General features: G+C 40.6%; 1 protein-coding gene across 2 annotated transcripts in view; it reads left to right on the plus strand.

Annotated features, from left to right (window-relative positions):
• Positions 1–15,435, plus strand: part of LOC145434658 (cGMP-dependent protein kinase 1-like) — a 36,132-nt gene extending 20,697 nt beyond the window's left edge. For both annotated transcript variants that reach the window (XM_080312000.1, XM_080311998.1), the window contains 9 exons: positions 3,816–3,884; positions 3,940–4,036; positions 5,038–5,177; positions 11,097–11,186; positions 11,245–11,386; positions 12,779–12,942; positions 14,200–14,322; positions 14,378–14,507; positions 15,106–15,435. In XM_080312000.1, coding sequence (XP_080168126.1) covers positions 3,816–3,884; positions 3,940–4,036; positions 5,038–5,177; positions 11,097–11,186; positions 11,245–11,386; positions 12,779–12,942; positions 14,200–14,322; positions 14,378–14,507; positions 15,106–15,204 — 1,054 coding nt within the window. In that variant the 3' untranslated portion in view covers positions 15,205–15,435. The remainder of the gene's footprint in view (positions 1–3,815; positions 3,885–3,939; positions 4,037–5,037; positions 5,178–11,096; positions 11,187–11,244; positions 11,387–12,778; positions 12,943–14,199; positions 14,323–14,377; positions 14,508–15,105) is intronic.
• The last annotated feature ends 1,281 nt before the right edge of the window (positions 15,436–16,716 follow it).

Genomic DNA, 16,716 nt, shown 5'->3' on the forward strand with positions numbered 1-16,716 from the left:
TATGACGTCAAACAATGCGGAGCTCGGTAATCATTATACTTCGTAAATATGTCTTTTTTGGGTAACTCTTGGCAATTAAGGTTTTAGTGTTTGGTTTCGTAATGACGTTTGAATTCTAGCTTTGTGCTTATTATTGGGAGAATCTTGACGGAAAAGTCACAGTGGCTTACGGTCATTATCACCGAATGCACATTGCACAGTGCACACTCATTGAAGAGCCGCAATAAAAGACTCAAAGATGAGCATGCGGCTCGCGAGTCGCAGTTTTTCCACCCCTGTTATAGACTAAAGCTATAACGCTATACTTGCGTAGTTTGACATTTCTACGTATGCATGAGCGATAGAGCGCATTCTTGCGTGTATAATCAACTCTTTCTTCGTTCCTCGATTCAAAATAAATGGGGACCCCATCTGTATTTAAAACAGTTAGCAAAATGCAATGACCTTGAATCACGTATCGTACTTTGAAAATTCAACTTGACTCGACTAGTGACTTGACTCGTGACTTGACTTGACTCGACTTGACTCGAGTCACCTCCAAAAATCGGGTGACTTGACTTGACTCGAGTCACCCTTGAAAATCAAGTGACTTGACTTGACTCGAGTCAAAATCCGCAATGACTCGAGACGACTCGTGACTCGAAGGTAGTGACTTGATCCCAACACTGATTTTAGAATAGAAAAGATAGCCTCAGCTTGTGCTTTTCATATCCTATATGGTAGATTAGAGACTAAAGAGCAGCTGTGATTGGCTAGTATTTGTCACTAGCAGTCAACAGTCGTTATTCCAGTGACTTATCGGATTAGTTTGCCATCCCTGTGCTCAATGAATGGAAACTGTGGGGTTAAATGATATTTAATTTCTTCGGAGATGATTCTACTCTTAAAGCGGGTCAGTATTATCTAGAAAAACATACGGTAGAATACTTTATTCAACTTTACAACGAAGAAATCACCAAATAATTTCAGAAACTTGCATCTTTCAGATGTTTTTCTTGAATATTAGGCTGCTTAGAGGAAAGAGCCATCTAGTTTCATTGCCGCAGAAACTTTTATCCGCACATTGGCTTTCACCAGCTACCTGGATTAACGTTCCATTGCCTTAGTTGAGGAATTTTCTGGCAATATCATGAAGGTCAAGGCGCCACTGCAATTTGCATTTGGATTTTTTGGTGCCCAACGCGAAAAGGCACTCAAACACCACTCACTTGGCAACGGCAATTGCTATTGGTCGTCATGATACCCCAGCCACTGAGCAGCTAGTACCCACGTGAGGGAATCCAGGCATAAACGTTAGTCAGAGAGCAGCTATAGAAGTGACTATATGTGCTTTATACTGTAAATGAGTAGAATTTCGAATCCATTGAGCCACCTCTAACCATTATTGAATATCAGAAAATTTCACATAGGGAGTTTTTATCCGAAAGGAACATTTTGGCAGGGTCAGACCAACAACTTTCCAAACTTCGTTTCTTAAAGACCACCCTATATAGTGCATATTCACAAACATGTAACCGCGATGCTACACGGGTGGAAATGCACACTGCTACCGCTTAAAGCAGAGGTCTCAAACTCAAATGTGCTCGCGGGCCAGTTTTCCAGTTTCGACAACGCCGCGGGCCACAGCATTATAGTGGTATTCTATGTCTTTCCAAGTAGGCCTTATTTGGCGGGAATGAATTGTCCTTTTGAAAATGAGCCGATCCAGCAGACTGACAGTAAACACACATCGTCAAAATGTGATTTACTCTTGTATCAATTTAGGCCTGGCACGAAAAGAATCATCAATTTATACCTATTTGAATAGAATTGTTATTGTACTTGATATATAATAATTATAAGATATAGACACCATATGGGCGGACAAATGTATGATGCCATCATAAAAGCTATCGGGTTATAATTTTGCAGCTACTATGAATATTTTGAATTTAACAGATTGATAATAGAGACTGATCTGATATCAAAACATTTTTAGGTTTAGCATTGTAATTCCAGGATTCGGGTATACTTCTGAAAAGTAGGTTATTAATCTCATGGCCAAATATCTTGAAATATAGAAGAAAAAAATATAAATATATTAATGAATGTGTCCTGATGATTGAAATGTCGTAACGCCGCACGGCCCATTGTTGTTACATCGTTGGAGCGTACCACTACGGTACTCGGCACCTTTAAGTGGCCTTAATAACATGGTTTAACGACCAAAGATGTAACTTACAGATAGCCAATGCATGCCATAACTACTTGCTGAGTTAACGAAATACCAAGCTGCGACCTTCTGATCTATTACTATTCCCCTGATACGCGATTAGTTAGTTGCGTCCATGGTACTAACAAATTCACAGCATTCTGAGTCACTCCGAGTCCACTCGAGTCATTTTCATTTTGCCATCGAGTTAGCCCGAGTCTGGGTATTTCTAAGAAATGTAGCGTTGAAGTCCAACTCACAAATTTCAATCACTAATCGTCTAAGGGTCAGGTTTTGTCATCATGAATTGGAAATGTGGCGAAATAGTGAATCATGGTCGCGTTTGCAATTGATGTGATTGTGAAGTTTGATGAATAGTTTCAGGCTTTCGGAGCAATTTAAGAGGGAATTTTCACTTCATAACCTGAAAAGATATATGTGACACTCATATATAGTCAAATTAATAAAAATCTAAAATGTCGTCGCGGGCTGCACAAAATGCTCTGGCGGGCCACATGCGGCCCGCGGGCCGCGTGTTTGAGACCTCTGGCTTAAAGTGTAGGAAGCTACCAATATTCATGGAAATGGTGTTTCGGTGACCAATCATGAAATTGGTCTCAAGCCTCAATAAAATCATCATGGTCAGGAAGTACACAAATATTTTCCGAGTCGAATATGTTCAGCTCTAGTGCTAACGCATCAACACCCAACGTGCATTCTCTTACTAAGATACCGAGAACAAGAGCCGTTGCTGTAATGAATATTAAATGAAGCATTCCTACAAATCAATTACCAACACCGCCGATGAATTCGTTTCGAGCCTACAAAAGCCGTGTGAATAGTCCTTGAATTGGTATTTATAATCAACCAAACCAAATAAATTGGGAATCAGCAGATCAAGCATACATCTCCCGCTTCTTTTATCAATCAGTATAACACGTGACGCAACAGGTTCGTGATCCCTTCAATTAGATTATCTCTTCGATCTCTTGTTTATTTGAATGACAGCTTAGAGGAGCCTCGCCCTTCCAAAAATATTCTTTTTATCTGCGCCTCTGCGTCAATCTCACTTAATGGAATTAGCTCACACGGTGATCAGCAGACGTGGTAGTAGTGACGTAATAGATTTCTACTCAAGTAGAGTGAGATATTCCCGAGGGATGTCAAAATTACTTCAAGTGAAACTAAAAATTTCAAGTAGTTCAAAAAGAAAATTTGGTTGCAGGGTCGCCTACTTCTGCCAGTTAATTAGAGGTGGCTACTTCCGGAATTTCGATATGTTTCGCGAAATAACTTGAGCGCTACAGATTGGTGCAATTTTCATAAATAAAGTCATTTACGGTGATGCAGGGGAGATTTCGCCAAGTTGTAATAACGATTTTGCACATAACCCAGAGATGCAAGACATCCAAAAATTCTGAAATTAATTGAATTAAATTATATCAAATATGTAGAAACTAAGAAGTTTTGCAAAAAAATTATTTGTGTAGAAGTGGTATAGCATTGTAAAGCAATCGGTACAAATAGATGAAGCCTATTAGAGTACTGCGAAAAAGCGGAAATAATCCTTTTTACCCACTACTTGGGCTGATGTGCTGGTCCGAACTGTTGCGGATATTTTCAGATCGTTCACGCAATTGATCGGCGGCCTAGACGACGTCACGAAGACGTACAGAGAAGTGCAAGCCGTAAAGTGAGTCCCTTGAATTTTTCTTAGTTTCAGTTGAAAAACTCTCATCGTAATACAGCTCGCAACCGGATCGCGGCTTTTACAATTTGTTGAAACTTTCCGATTTCAACGTCGTGGAAACTCTCGGAGTGGGCGGATTTGGAAGAGTTGAACTGGTAATTGGACGCTTGCAATTGTTGGTGGTTTCTGTACTTAAGTATAAGCAGAGTAAATGTCATAACTTTCTACTCAAGTACGGGTAAAAGATTTAAAAGACCCGTCAAAACCGTTACAAGTGGTAGTAGAAAATGAAGGTTTGAAAAGTGCTCTAGTAGTATCAAAAAGTATAGTTAGTCTTACACTTTTTTTAGTTGTTGTTGTTGTTGTTGTTGTTGTCTTTAGACTTCACCGTGTTCCGACAATCTTGGTCACTTAACGCCGGTTCGAAGTTTTTATGATTCTCGAGTTGGCGACTGGTAGCACAGCCCATTTTAAGGGGCTACTCAGAGTTTGCTAATTCCGATATGGCGGGTTGCATCTTTGCGACTAACGCAAAATGACGCTAAAACGAGCGTAATTGAAAAATCATTCACGTACTGTGAAGTGTTTGGGGCGGTTTTTTATCACAATTTCACTCGTAAAGGCGATTCAAACATACCCCAGGAGTATTTTCTACAACACAAAAGCGAAATGGTAAAATGTTGAGTATTTTTGCCGAAAAACTGTCAAGTATAAGTGAAGGCAGTCTAATAAGTGAATTACTTCAATGAGCAGTGCACGCATGCAAAACGCAGTTTAGTAGGCCTACTACTAAAATTTAGCGGTACTTCGTTACTGACCACTCTGTATATTGTAATATTATGTTATTATGTCCTCTTACAATCGTTATACTAGCAGTAAAAAAAGCTTCAAATAAAACGTTGATTTTTGTGCAATTTAGTGTCCTTCGCCCAGTTGTCATACAAAGAATTCGATTTGCCAATACACCTTTCATTTGAATAAGTCATATGCAACGTCATATCAGTAACTCCATATCAATGTTGTTGCAATTAGCATTTCAGCTTCATTGACGAATCGCAAGCTGCACCATCGCTTTATGTACAAAGTTGTGACTTGATCGACCAACAGATTCATTGTACGTTTCCACGAAAAGCAACCTTTGTTTTGCGAATTTCAGGTAAATCTCATCAGCGACCCCTCGCGGACGTTTGCAATGAAGATCTTGAAAAAAGAGCACATCGTCGAAACGAGGCAACAGGAACATATTATGAACGAGAAACAGATTATGATGCAATCTAACTGTGAATTCATCGTCAGGTAAATCGCTTACTTGATGACGTCACATGATAGGTAATGGAAAATAAGAATCCTCTAGCTCAAATCATATCAAAATCGATGTTTTTTCTTTTCAGTTGGGTGATTCATTATCAAGCCTATGTAAATTGTAATGTTTCTCAGTTCTAGCAGCACCTTTAGTTGAAAACAATGTAATTGGTAAAATGACGATAATCGCACGAGCTAATGCAGCTGTAGACCACTGTAAAGACGACACTTTAACCCGCACTTCGTAACGATATGCAGGATTTAGCAAGATCGTGGGTGGATTGGCAGGATTTTTTAGTTTTCTGGCCAAATTGATACTTTTTCTGACACGTCCGGAGTTTATTGTAAAGAAGCCGACACGGAGTCTAACTAGGTAATTTGCAGATCTGCCTTGCGCTAATGCCTAGGATCCCTTCGATTTATTCGTATATCTAAGGTGTTCAGAGTTTTAGCTGTAAACCCGGACGCTGCAAATTTTGTTCATTTCTACTAAACAATCATTCCAGTTTTTAATTATGACAAAAACGTTTCGAAACACCCCGCACTGAACCAATTCTCGACAATAAAAATGGGTTAGATTATGCAAATATTTGTTACGCGGCGGGCATACCTTCAAAGCTGACATTTTGGGTAGATAATTAGACCACAGTGCAGAGCGACCGCAAACATTTACATATTCTTCTTCTACCACTACAACTTGCATGCAATGAGTTTGTCTTGTCATACTCGACTCTGTGAAAAACTACCCTTTTCCCAATTTTCAACAACACTCTGAACTGAGTGTGCGATTTTTGCCCTGAGGGAAGTTGGTGTGGATGTCACAGACTTTTTACTAGTGGTGACTAGAGTGATAATGCAGCATTGCCGTCGTGTGGTTACAATCAAGCCCGGACAAAACCGAGTATCTGAGTGATATATTCAGAGACAGAGTTGGTCAAAGTAGTCATAGTATGTACATAGTAGTTTGTAATTTTAGACTCAAGTAGGCTTCCAAGTGCAAGATGCGATTTCCAAGTGAGTCAAAAGTCAATATTATAGGCGTTGGTCTGACAAAAACATGGAAATCTGTTCAGTACAAGTGGAAATAGTCTAAACTCATAAACACTAGAGAAGGTAGTCAAACTACATGAAATCTACTTGAGTACTCCGAGAAAGTACAAGTACTTCGTTGCTGACCAGATATGTTCGGAGGAAAGTGTTAAGCTATACGAGTCGAGTATTTGAATACTACTCATTTTGACAATTTATCAGTAAGCCAGACTTGAAGTGTTCACGAACTAAATATGGACAGATACACGATATTATGATTTGTTTCCAATTTGTTGACATTGATAGGTCATAGGCAACCGAGACAATACCGCATTTCATCGGTACGTATATACGCACTTGAGCTCGCGGGCCGCATTCAACACCTGAATCCATTCGCGGGCCGCACTATAAAGCAATAGGAATATAAATCAAAACGCAATATTGGTATTTGATTATATAGGGAGGGCATGGAGATAATATGCCTATTTAAAACAAACCAAACATTGCGTTGATGATATCGTACACGCGTCAGAAACAGTGGCAAGATTTCATAGGCTAGTCAACCTCGAAAACCTATTTGTCAAAACTATAAAGATGAGAGTCGGTTGTCCCGAGTCTTGGAACAGGATTGAAATTTAAAACTGCGAGCAGCGATCTGTTCATAGATTTATTAAGTCCACTTTGGGTTCAGGTCCAGGAACCATACGTTAGCTTCTAACACGCTTCTACTATGTGTACAATGTTCCCTCTAATTTTTCACGAATCTGCGCAAACACGCCAATTCACTACGCAGGCACTTGGGCAACAGTGCGCAACCCCCCAAAGGGCGATAAAACTAACTTCTGGGGGTCTTCGCCCCCCAGACCCCCCGGGCTATTGGCTTTTTTCCGGTGCTAATCATTGCAATAGTGGCTGTGTCTCCTAAATGCGCGGGCCACGAAGTATTTATATATTTCATGATTGCATTGGTCAATATGATCGGGAATGACATATATAGTGCTATCAATTTTTATCCTCTCTCTGCTCACATAATCAGATTTAACGGTAGAGCTGATCGAGCGAGGTGTGTTGAAATAGATAGGCCCTCTAAATAATAATAAAACATCTTCGAACGTACCCGTTGGTAATGACTTCGATACATGATGCTATATTTCGTGACCTCCTATCTCAGTGATCGGGAACCTTTTTCGTCTGAAGAGCCATGTTAGCCCCATATTTTTCATTTTAACTCCAAAAGAGTCACACATGTCAATCAATTATTAAGTCACAATTGAAAAGTCGTGACGACATGTTAGTACAAATTCCAACTCCTACATGGTATTTATCGTGACGAGCCATATTTTCTCTGTAAAAACTGGTAGGCTACTAATCATCCTGTGGTAGCGCAATTCATCGTAAATAGCTGAGAATTTATAATAATTTATATTGTTCTAATACAGGGGTCACCAAGACACGCAGCCGGCGTGCCGCATGCGGCCCATGACATCATATTTTGCGGCCCGCGACATGATTTGAGATTTCGGAAGAAAGCTAAAAAAAAAACAGTTTGAAATGCTGCAAATTGACTACAGTGTCAACATATTGTTGTTGTTTCAAAACAAGCTATTCTCATGTGCCCAACATCACTATTCGTCACTAGCTATGGCGTTGGCGATGGCAACAGCATTCCAACGAGGGAGAATAATCAGCTGATATGAATGTGCTGGGCATATTGCCTTGACGTACAATGGCCCAAATACCGAGACGCTTAGAAAACGGATATGGCAGTGGTTTTCAAACTGGGGGCGCGCCTCTCTTGTGGGGGCGTGAAAGCATCTGAAAGGGAAGTGGAGCTGCGATCAATTGAAAAAAATTCGCGCTCCGCGGGATTTCCATCACATTCAAAATTTTTGGATAGTCCAGAATTCACTTTATAGAATTCTCTCATTAACAGTTGTAACCTTCCATGTCATCAAACTATCCGTTCGGATTGCTAGCATTCTGGTTGCATTTTGCGATATGACGATAAGGGGGAGGGAGCGAAATTTTTCAGTATCATAAAGGGGGTGTGTCTAAAAAGGTTGGAGAACCACTGCCTTAAGGCTTCCCTACAAGATCAAGCTTAACGTGGAGATGGTCCTTCAGCTAGTAACGTATCTCCCTAGCCCCAATATCGATTCCTTAGTCGCTGAAAATCGTTGCCAGGTATCGTGCACAGCTCAGCGTTCAAAATAAAATGAAATTGATGATAATGATTTTTTGTTGTATTTCAATATTTCAATAAAATATTACTTCTTTTGTGGTCACTATGCCCATTGCCTATTTTAGGTAGCACCGCGTTGTACTGACGTGGAGTTTTAAAACGTTGTTGCCCAGTTTGTATCGATATGGAATTCACGCGGCACGCGGCCGCTACGAAATTTGAAAAGGGGCCAGCGACCCGTTTTGAGTTGGCGACCCCTGATCTAGTATAACTGTAGGGTGATTCCAAAAATCTAAATATTGATCGGCTTCTCAATTCGGCGGTAACATAAACGTTGTACTCCACGCCTACATTTTATCGGCAGTACTAGAAAGCTACTTATCAATGACGAACACGGGTGGCACAGGGGGCACAGCGTTGTTTGTAATTTGGATTTGTAATTGGAATGTCACATCCAAAGCAGTTCATTTCCCGGCGTAGATGAGGAAGACAATGCGCATTTGAAAACTAGATCGTCATATTAGGCGTCCCCACGTCATGCTATTATTCTCTTTGATCAACCAACGTGTGGTGCCATCCAAGATTACGCAGCGCGCGATGCCGGGTACATCTAATTCGCGAGGGATATTAGTCGCTGGCGTTACAGCAACTTAAATTTGAGGATTTTGTAAAGGGAACCAAGGCCTTAACCCTGGATACGCCACTGTCTTGACCTCTCAAATACATGTTTATGGTGCCACGAGTATAATTATTCTAGCCGGTGAGAATATTTACTAACAAGTTGCTGCAATATGGATAAAATTAAGTAAAAATTGAAAATATCTCAAAGAGCCATATCTTATACCCAAAAGAGCCATATATGGCTCGCGAGCCATAGGTTCCCGACCACTGTCCTATCTTCTATGTCAAAAGATATTGAAATCGCTCAAACGTTCTAAACTAAAAGAGGTACACCATTTCAAATTGGTATTTATTTACTGGAGAATAATGTTCCGTCGATATAGTATTTGTCTTGTTTTGTGACTCGGATCACCGGGACAGCACAAGGGCAGTCGTTTTAGGCCAAGGTTTTCTCGCTGCTGATCGTTCTGGCACACTTCTCGGAGTCGCCTATGTCACACAACCTTCAATTTCATATGTCTTGGCGCATCATGGTGCGGTAATGGCCGACGCCCAAGTGCTCATATGTCTATAAATCATGCGTATTTTTTGTCAGGATAGGGTAACCAATAATCAAGATATCCGACAATATTAAATCGCGCGTAGCGCCAAAAAAAATCCTGAAAACTCCAAAAAAATACGTCATGAGTTATGTTAATTCACGAATAATTTTGGGGTCCCGTCGAGCTCGGCCCCTCCAATTGATGGGTTTTTGGGGTGCGGCTGTTACGGTCCTGAGTAAATCTTACGCAATGCCACGCGGAGAAGACTATTCGTTAGTTTCTCGCAGATTAACTTCGAGCTAGCCCATTTTTATTTATAACTTTGTTAAACCATGTTATTTCGCTATTCCCAGAAAATAATGCGCTATTGAAATGATATCAGTATTGCTCACGCGTACGAGACCATACTAAAAAAAATCCCTTCCGTGAGGCGCACGGGATGGTAAATTCTCATTTCTTCACGGAGCGCAATATTTACCTTTGCGGGCCGCACTTGTACCTCGATTTCAGATTTCGGCGATAACACTATATTTGGCCCTGGCAATGTCCCATCTAATTTCTCACGAGTCTGCGCGCCTGCGTGGTCCATTGGACAACAGTGCGCAACGAATAAAAAAAACTTTAGGAAGCATTTACCTTAGAACAGTGGTTCTTATACTTTCTAAGACACGCCCCCCTTATGGTGGTGAAAGATTTCGCGCCCCTTATCGTCATATCACAAAACGCAGCCAGGATGCCAGCAAACCTCACGGATATTTTGATGGCGTGGAAGGTTACGACTATGGATGGGAGATTTTTAAATATGAAATTCAGACTAATACAGAGCAATAATCATGAGTTGGATGTACGTCGCGCGGGGCGCGAAAATAATTATCAGCAAATCTCAGCTTCGCGACCCCCTTCAGATTATTTCACGCCCCAAGGTGGGGTACACACCCCAGTTTGAGTACCACTGCCTTGGAATTATCATAGTGAAATATACTAATAAAAAGTTTAATGAAACCCAACATTAAATCGATATTATACGCATTTTATCAATATCAAGGTTCTTGGCTCTCGCGGGCCGTAGTTTTCCCACCCCTGAACCAGATACTCAACTCGGATTCGAGTATTCGCAACTTTGTGCTCGGGCCTAGTTATTATGTCGCATGTGAACAACGACCATGAACATATTAGACATTTGCATTCTTCAGGGATTGTCGACTTGCAAGTAGCCTATTTCTTAAAACAATCTTTACTTTTTATAGAAATCTGTTGAATAATACAGCGGTTTTAATATATATTTATTGCCGCACAGGGCCATGCCGTCAATTGTAATGCATCACACGTTAACTCACGTTAGTCAATCACGTGAGAAAGCGCCGAAATCAATTGGAAAACAGTCGATAATCAATTTCATATCATGACGACTTATTTTGGTGTCAAGCGACAATTTTTTTCGATACCAATTCCTCTGATTCATGCGTCATAGTCGTTGAGTCGTCTATAAATTGGTCTTCTAATTCCTCATGCGATAAAGCTTCCGATATTTATTTCCAGAATGTACTGCACTTTCAAAGACTCTCGCTTTCTGTACATGTTAATGGAATGCTGTCTTGGCGGTGAACTCTGGACCTTGCTTCGAGACAGGTGTGTCTCGTTGGAATCCTGTCTTACGGATTGCAAATGGAAATTGTTCGTTGTACAGGGGCTGTTTCGATGACAACACTTCAAAATTCTACACAGCATGCGTGGTAGAAGCGTTTATCTTCATGCACTCGAGAGGCATCATTTACCGAGACCTCAAACCAGAAAATCTTATCCTGGACGAGCGGGGATATGCAAAGCTGGTCAGTTACCTTGCCAGGGATTCATTTTAGATGGAACCTGAATTACGTTCAAGACTTGTTCGTTTTGAATTAAATTCGGATTTCATAGAAGTATCTTCAGCTGAAAATACGGAATATGTTATTGATAGTGTTATTGATGTTAGTAGAAGTTTCTACTAAATGACAGAGTAGGTCAAAATATTAGGCGTTGGTACTCAAGTAGAAGCAGATGTATCGCCGTAAATTCCATATCAATCATAATAATAAGTAGCGATTCACAAGACATGTCCAAACTACCTTAAGTTGGTGTCGAAACGAAGGCTTGAAAAGTACTCAAGCATAAAGACTTTCCAAAAGTGGATTTAGTCGATGGTCGGATACTTTTAGCAGTTAATCAGATTTGTGGGCATCCGCAAGTTCAAAGTGTATCTTCGCAACTAACTCAAAATTTCATGACCTCACACTCACAAGTAGGTGCAGTTTTGGTAAATATATTCAGTTATCGCGATACGGGGGCTATTTCATGTGGTTAGTATAAAAAATCACTTACAAAAGTGTTGTAAGCGTAGGGTTACCATTAGCGTTGCACTTAAAACAGAAATCAATTTAAAACAATCAAGTTTAAGACAAGGCCTTAGTTTGAAATATTTTTTTTCATATTTTTTGAAATAATGACGTCACGAATATTCTGTTGTGACGTCATACAGGATCGACATTGACAATTTAAAATATAGGGTGAATATAGCTCCTTTGAACAAATATCTACGTACTATAGCCGTGGAACTGACTATTTTGAGGGTTCCAACTATCCCATATCGTAAACGTCGGCTATATCGGGTTGTGATTGTCCGTATGCTCATACATGTTTTTGGAAATTATTTACACAATTAGGGCATGATTTTACAACTTCAAAAAATACAATTGTTTTGAAGGCCTTTGTCCGACATCGATTAAATGACCTCCTTTTTGGCAATTCGTTTTCATATAAGAGCTGCTCTTACAGCCAGGCAATTGTAAAGGCACAACTAAAACACGTCATAAATGACGCGAAATCTGGATTTGACGTTAGTGACGGCAAGGTTCAAATTTACGTCCGAACGAGTCTTCCGAGAGTCTGGTTGGGAAAATAACCTTTTTCATTAGTAAGCACAACAGTATTTACGGTAAATTTTTCAAATTACCCGTTAATCATCCGATAATGTAAATTATGTCATTTGTAAAAATTGACCTCCTTTCCGGATCTCAAAATATGGTAACGCTACAAAATTCTACAAAGTTTTGCATCTAAAACGGGTGTGTAGAAGTGGAAGTAGTCGAAAAAGATTAATGTTTCAGTAAGAATTGTGCATTCTGACCACTTCTGCTAAGTAATACCAAGAATGAATCCCGTAACCAGAAAATCAATATCTTCAGGTTGATTTCGGATTCGCCAAGAAAATAGGGTTCAGCAGAAAAACCTGGACATTTTGCGGAACCCCGGAATATGTCGCACCGGAGATCATACTCAACAAAGGTCATGACCTTTCTGCAGATTACTGGTCGCTGGGAATTCTCATGTTCGAACTACTGACCGGCAGGTGAGTTCACGGTGTGTGCGTTTGTGACGTCTCATTAGTGATCGTTTCGGTGCGTGAAATATATTTTGTTGGTTTCGCGTCTGGTTTTCGAGTCATCTGAAGCTGACGTATTACGTCGTAGTCGACGACGGTTCTCAAGTAGGAGTGGAAGCTGTGCGGAACATTTCGACTCTATCACAAGCGGTTTCCAAACATTCCACGCCAAATCAAGTAGTAGTCGAAAATGAAAGACTTGAAAAGTATTGAAGTAAGCAGTAGTTAGTAGAGAAGTTCCCAAACTGTTTATGATCGGGGACCTAAATTTCGATTTGAAAATTTTGCGCCACCCCACCTCTCAATTTGGCGTGATGTTTGCTAAATAAATGGCCAGCATATTCGCAAAAACTTTCTCATGGCCCCATGTGTGAAGCTTGCGTTCTCAGTAATAGCAATTATGAACTCGTAAACCTCCGTCCTTAGATTAAATCAAAATATCAAACAAGACTATAACAACGTAAGTAGGTCTCTCCAATAGAAGTATAGTGATGTATTGCTACGTGATATAATGCGTCACGCGAAATACGGATAACGAACGATCTATAAATTATTCTGCCGCGCCCAGCGTGTGCATTACGGTTATATGTTAACACATTGCACTGACGGTCACTTGTAGTTTTCCTGTAGTGATTTTTATTGTGCTCCCGACATTTTATTCTTCATAGTGATGGCCAGTGGTGGCGTATAAAAATGACTCTTCGAGTGACCAGTGACCTGACACCGTGCTTACCGGTTTCGCCTCTCTCAGAGGTCCTGTTTCTTTTATTTTGAAAAATGAACTAGGATATAGGAAAATGAGCCGCCGATAGCATCCGCTTCATTAGTCTTCTCGTAATAGGCATTGCTACTTAAATTTAGTGTTCGCGCCCTCAGAGAATAGGCAGACGATCCTATTGGGGTTACTACCCCTAGTTTGAGAACCCTTGATTTAGTCTAATAGCCAAATATCTTTAGCTGCTAACCACGGTTGGTTACTTTCAAAAGCAAAATGACCGATGGCGCTTCGATTACGTTGGCTTCTGGAAATATATTATAGGTTTATTTCGTGCCTTTCTTGCGACAATTTCGCTCGTAAAAGTGCTTGCAGGTGCAACGTAAAACCACTTTATACTTTATCAAATCCATATAGAATCACAAGTAACATTTAATAATCGAGTAAATAATACAAGTAGGCAAAATCTAGTTGGATATTACTTCACTCACACTCTGTTAATGTTCCAGCCCGCCGTTCACTGGCCACGACCCCATGAAGACATACAATCACATTTTGAAGGGAATCGACATGGTCGAATTTCCAAAGAAGATTTCACGGAATGCGCAGGGCCTCATCAAAAAGTTGTGCAGGTCCGTTCTTCTGATTGTGCAAAGAGACATGAAGACGAATATGCTTGCTTAACAGAGACAATCCGGCCGAGAGGTTGGGGAATCAAAGAAATGGAATCAAAGATATCCAAAAGCACAAATGGTTCGACGGATTCAATTGGGAGGGGCTTCGGAAATGCAACGTCACGCCACCCATTGTTCCTAAGGTATTGAAAATGCAATAATTACTCGATTGCATGTGGTTTGAACGTAAAGCATAATTACTGACCGTGCTTCACAATTGAATATGTGAAAAATGATATCCTTCACTGGAGATAACAGGATACAAGTCAAATTCAAATATCAATGATAATTCCATGGCTTCCGATTTCAAATAATCAAATTGTCAAAAAGGAATGCCGATGTATCGTTGGTGAAAAGCGACTCTTATCTGCCCGTACATTCGAACAAGGGGATATGCATGGAAACGTAAGGAATAATATTTGCTGGCATAATCCGTGCAGTAGGATATAGGTTATAGTACGAATTTTCATTACGGCCTGTTATTGACAGATTTTGGCTTCACTTTTTCGAAGTAGTCAAGTAGATTCTTTCGCATACGATTAACATGACCTGGGCCAAATCAACATTTCAAACGTTTACTCGAGTAGCTTTGAGATCTACGTTTTATACTTCCAATTAAATTTTTCTCATGCCGTGGCATGAGATGAAATGCACGGCGTCACTCTTACTTCTTATTGAGTAGCAATGTTAACCACTGACTACCATCGATGGTTATTTAACCGTCTTGTGAAATGGTTTCAGCTCAAAGGCCCGACGGACACATCCTACTTCGACAAGTTTCCGCCAGAAGACGAGTCTCTGCCTGAAGTGGACGAGACCGGCTGGGACAAAGAATTCTAAGGCACTCCAAACGCGCAGTCGGAACTGGAATCGGGAAATGCGGGTAGTTTCCAACGAACCAAACTTGCCCGCCTCCGAATTACGCCCTGTAAATACGCGAACGCAAAGATTTCTTTATGCCATGATATCGCGCTGAGCGAGAGTTGTCATTGGGAAAGAAAGATGAACACTACGCAACAATATTCTGGTGACGATGATCGTTTTCTCTCCAAATAAATGAGAACAGTTGGAGTTTCCTTATACGTTGCATACCAAAATCAGTTTCCGTGCAGCCGTGTCCAAAACGAATCGAGCCGGATCGTTACGATCGACTTCAGTTTCATTCACTATTGAGATCTGGCAGATATCAACTTTGGATCATGTCTGGATAGAAATAGTGCGTAGAGATCAGATGTGGTCAGAGCTAACCAGTAGCAGAGTACTTGGTTTAACGAAGTACTCAAGTAGATTTTTCCCGATTGCATTACTTACTCGATTAGTTATGTTTTTGAAACTTCCAATTCTTCTTACTACTTATTTACTACACATTGGGTGTGACATTGTTTGGTGGTAGTTTCCGGAGAGTCATTCGGAAGGTATATATCAGGCCCTATTTGAGAAAAACAGATCATACATAACAGACCAGACTGCCAAATTTACTTAATGCTGTAATGGGCATTCGATGTGCTATGATGAAACAGCGGTATGACAATGAAATCTGCTCAGCGCAGTAACGCTTTTAAGTTTTATACCATACCAAGCTGAACAAAAACCCCGTCGTGGCTCGAATTTCTTGAAAACACGTGGACCGAGCGAAGTGCGAGTTGGTCGGGGTTTCTCAAATAGCTGTATAAATAGTTTTTGCCTTGTTTTCCGATTACCTGCGTATTGTAACGGTGTCGCTACTAGTTTCTTATCCTTCAGGGGCAATCAGTTCACAACACAGACAGATAACAGTCATATTGACCACCGCAAACAGTACGCGTGCACCACACAGACAGAATATTTCAGACGGCTGTGGATATCTCCCGCAAGCGCATTGTCTCAAGGCGTGACGTCATCTGTCGCCATAGATGGGGCCATAATCAGGTCTTTGGTCTGACCCAGCCGGGGATCGAACCCTCAACCTACCGACCGAGAAAGCTTGAATGGTCGCCCAACCGATGGAAAATTTCTTCACCAAGGGTTTATAGAAGAACCAGACTAAATCGCCGACACTATACGTGGCTGGTTTAACGGAAAGGTTAAAATTGAGCTCATGTTTCTCAGCAGATCTCAAAAACTGCTGTCTTGCAAGCGTAAAGGCGTCAGATGTTGTTGATTCGACCCGTTGGACATATTCATGGTAAATCTCGAATGACAGCTCGTTACATGGTTTTCGAAACATCAAGTCTATGGGAAAGGAAATTTCCCTCCCAGAAATGAGTCGGTTGGGCGTGTATCTGTGCTCTCATGAACCGTGAATCTGTATGCCATCACCAGATATGGGATATATGTATATATATCGACTTTTCCATTAGATAAAATAAAAAA

This window comes from Botryllus schlosseri, chromosome 2, assembly GCF_051294905.1.
Source record: "Botryllus schlosseri isolate E-star chromosome 2, Bs_hap1, whole genome shotgun sequence".
Lineage (NCBI taxonomy): Eukaryota > Metazoa > Chordata > Ascidiacea > Stolidobranchia > Styelidae > Botryllus > Botryllus schlosseri.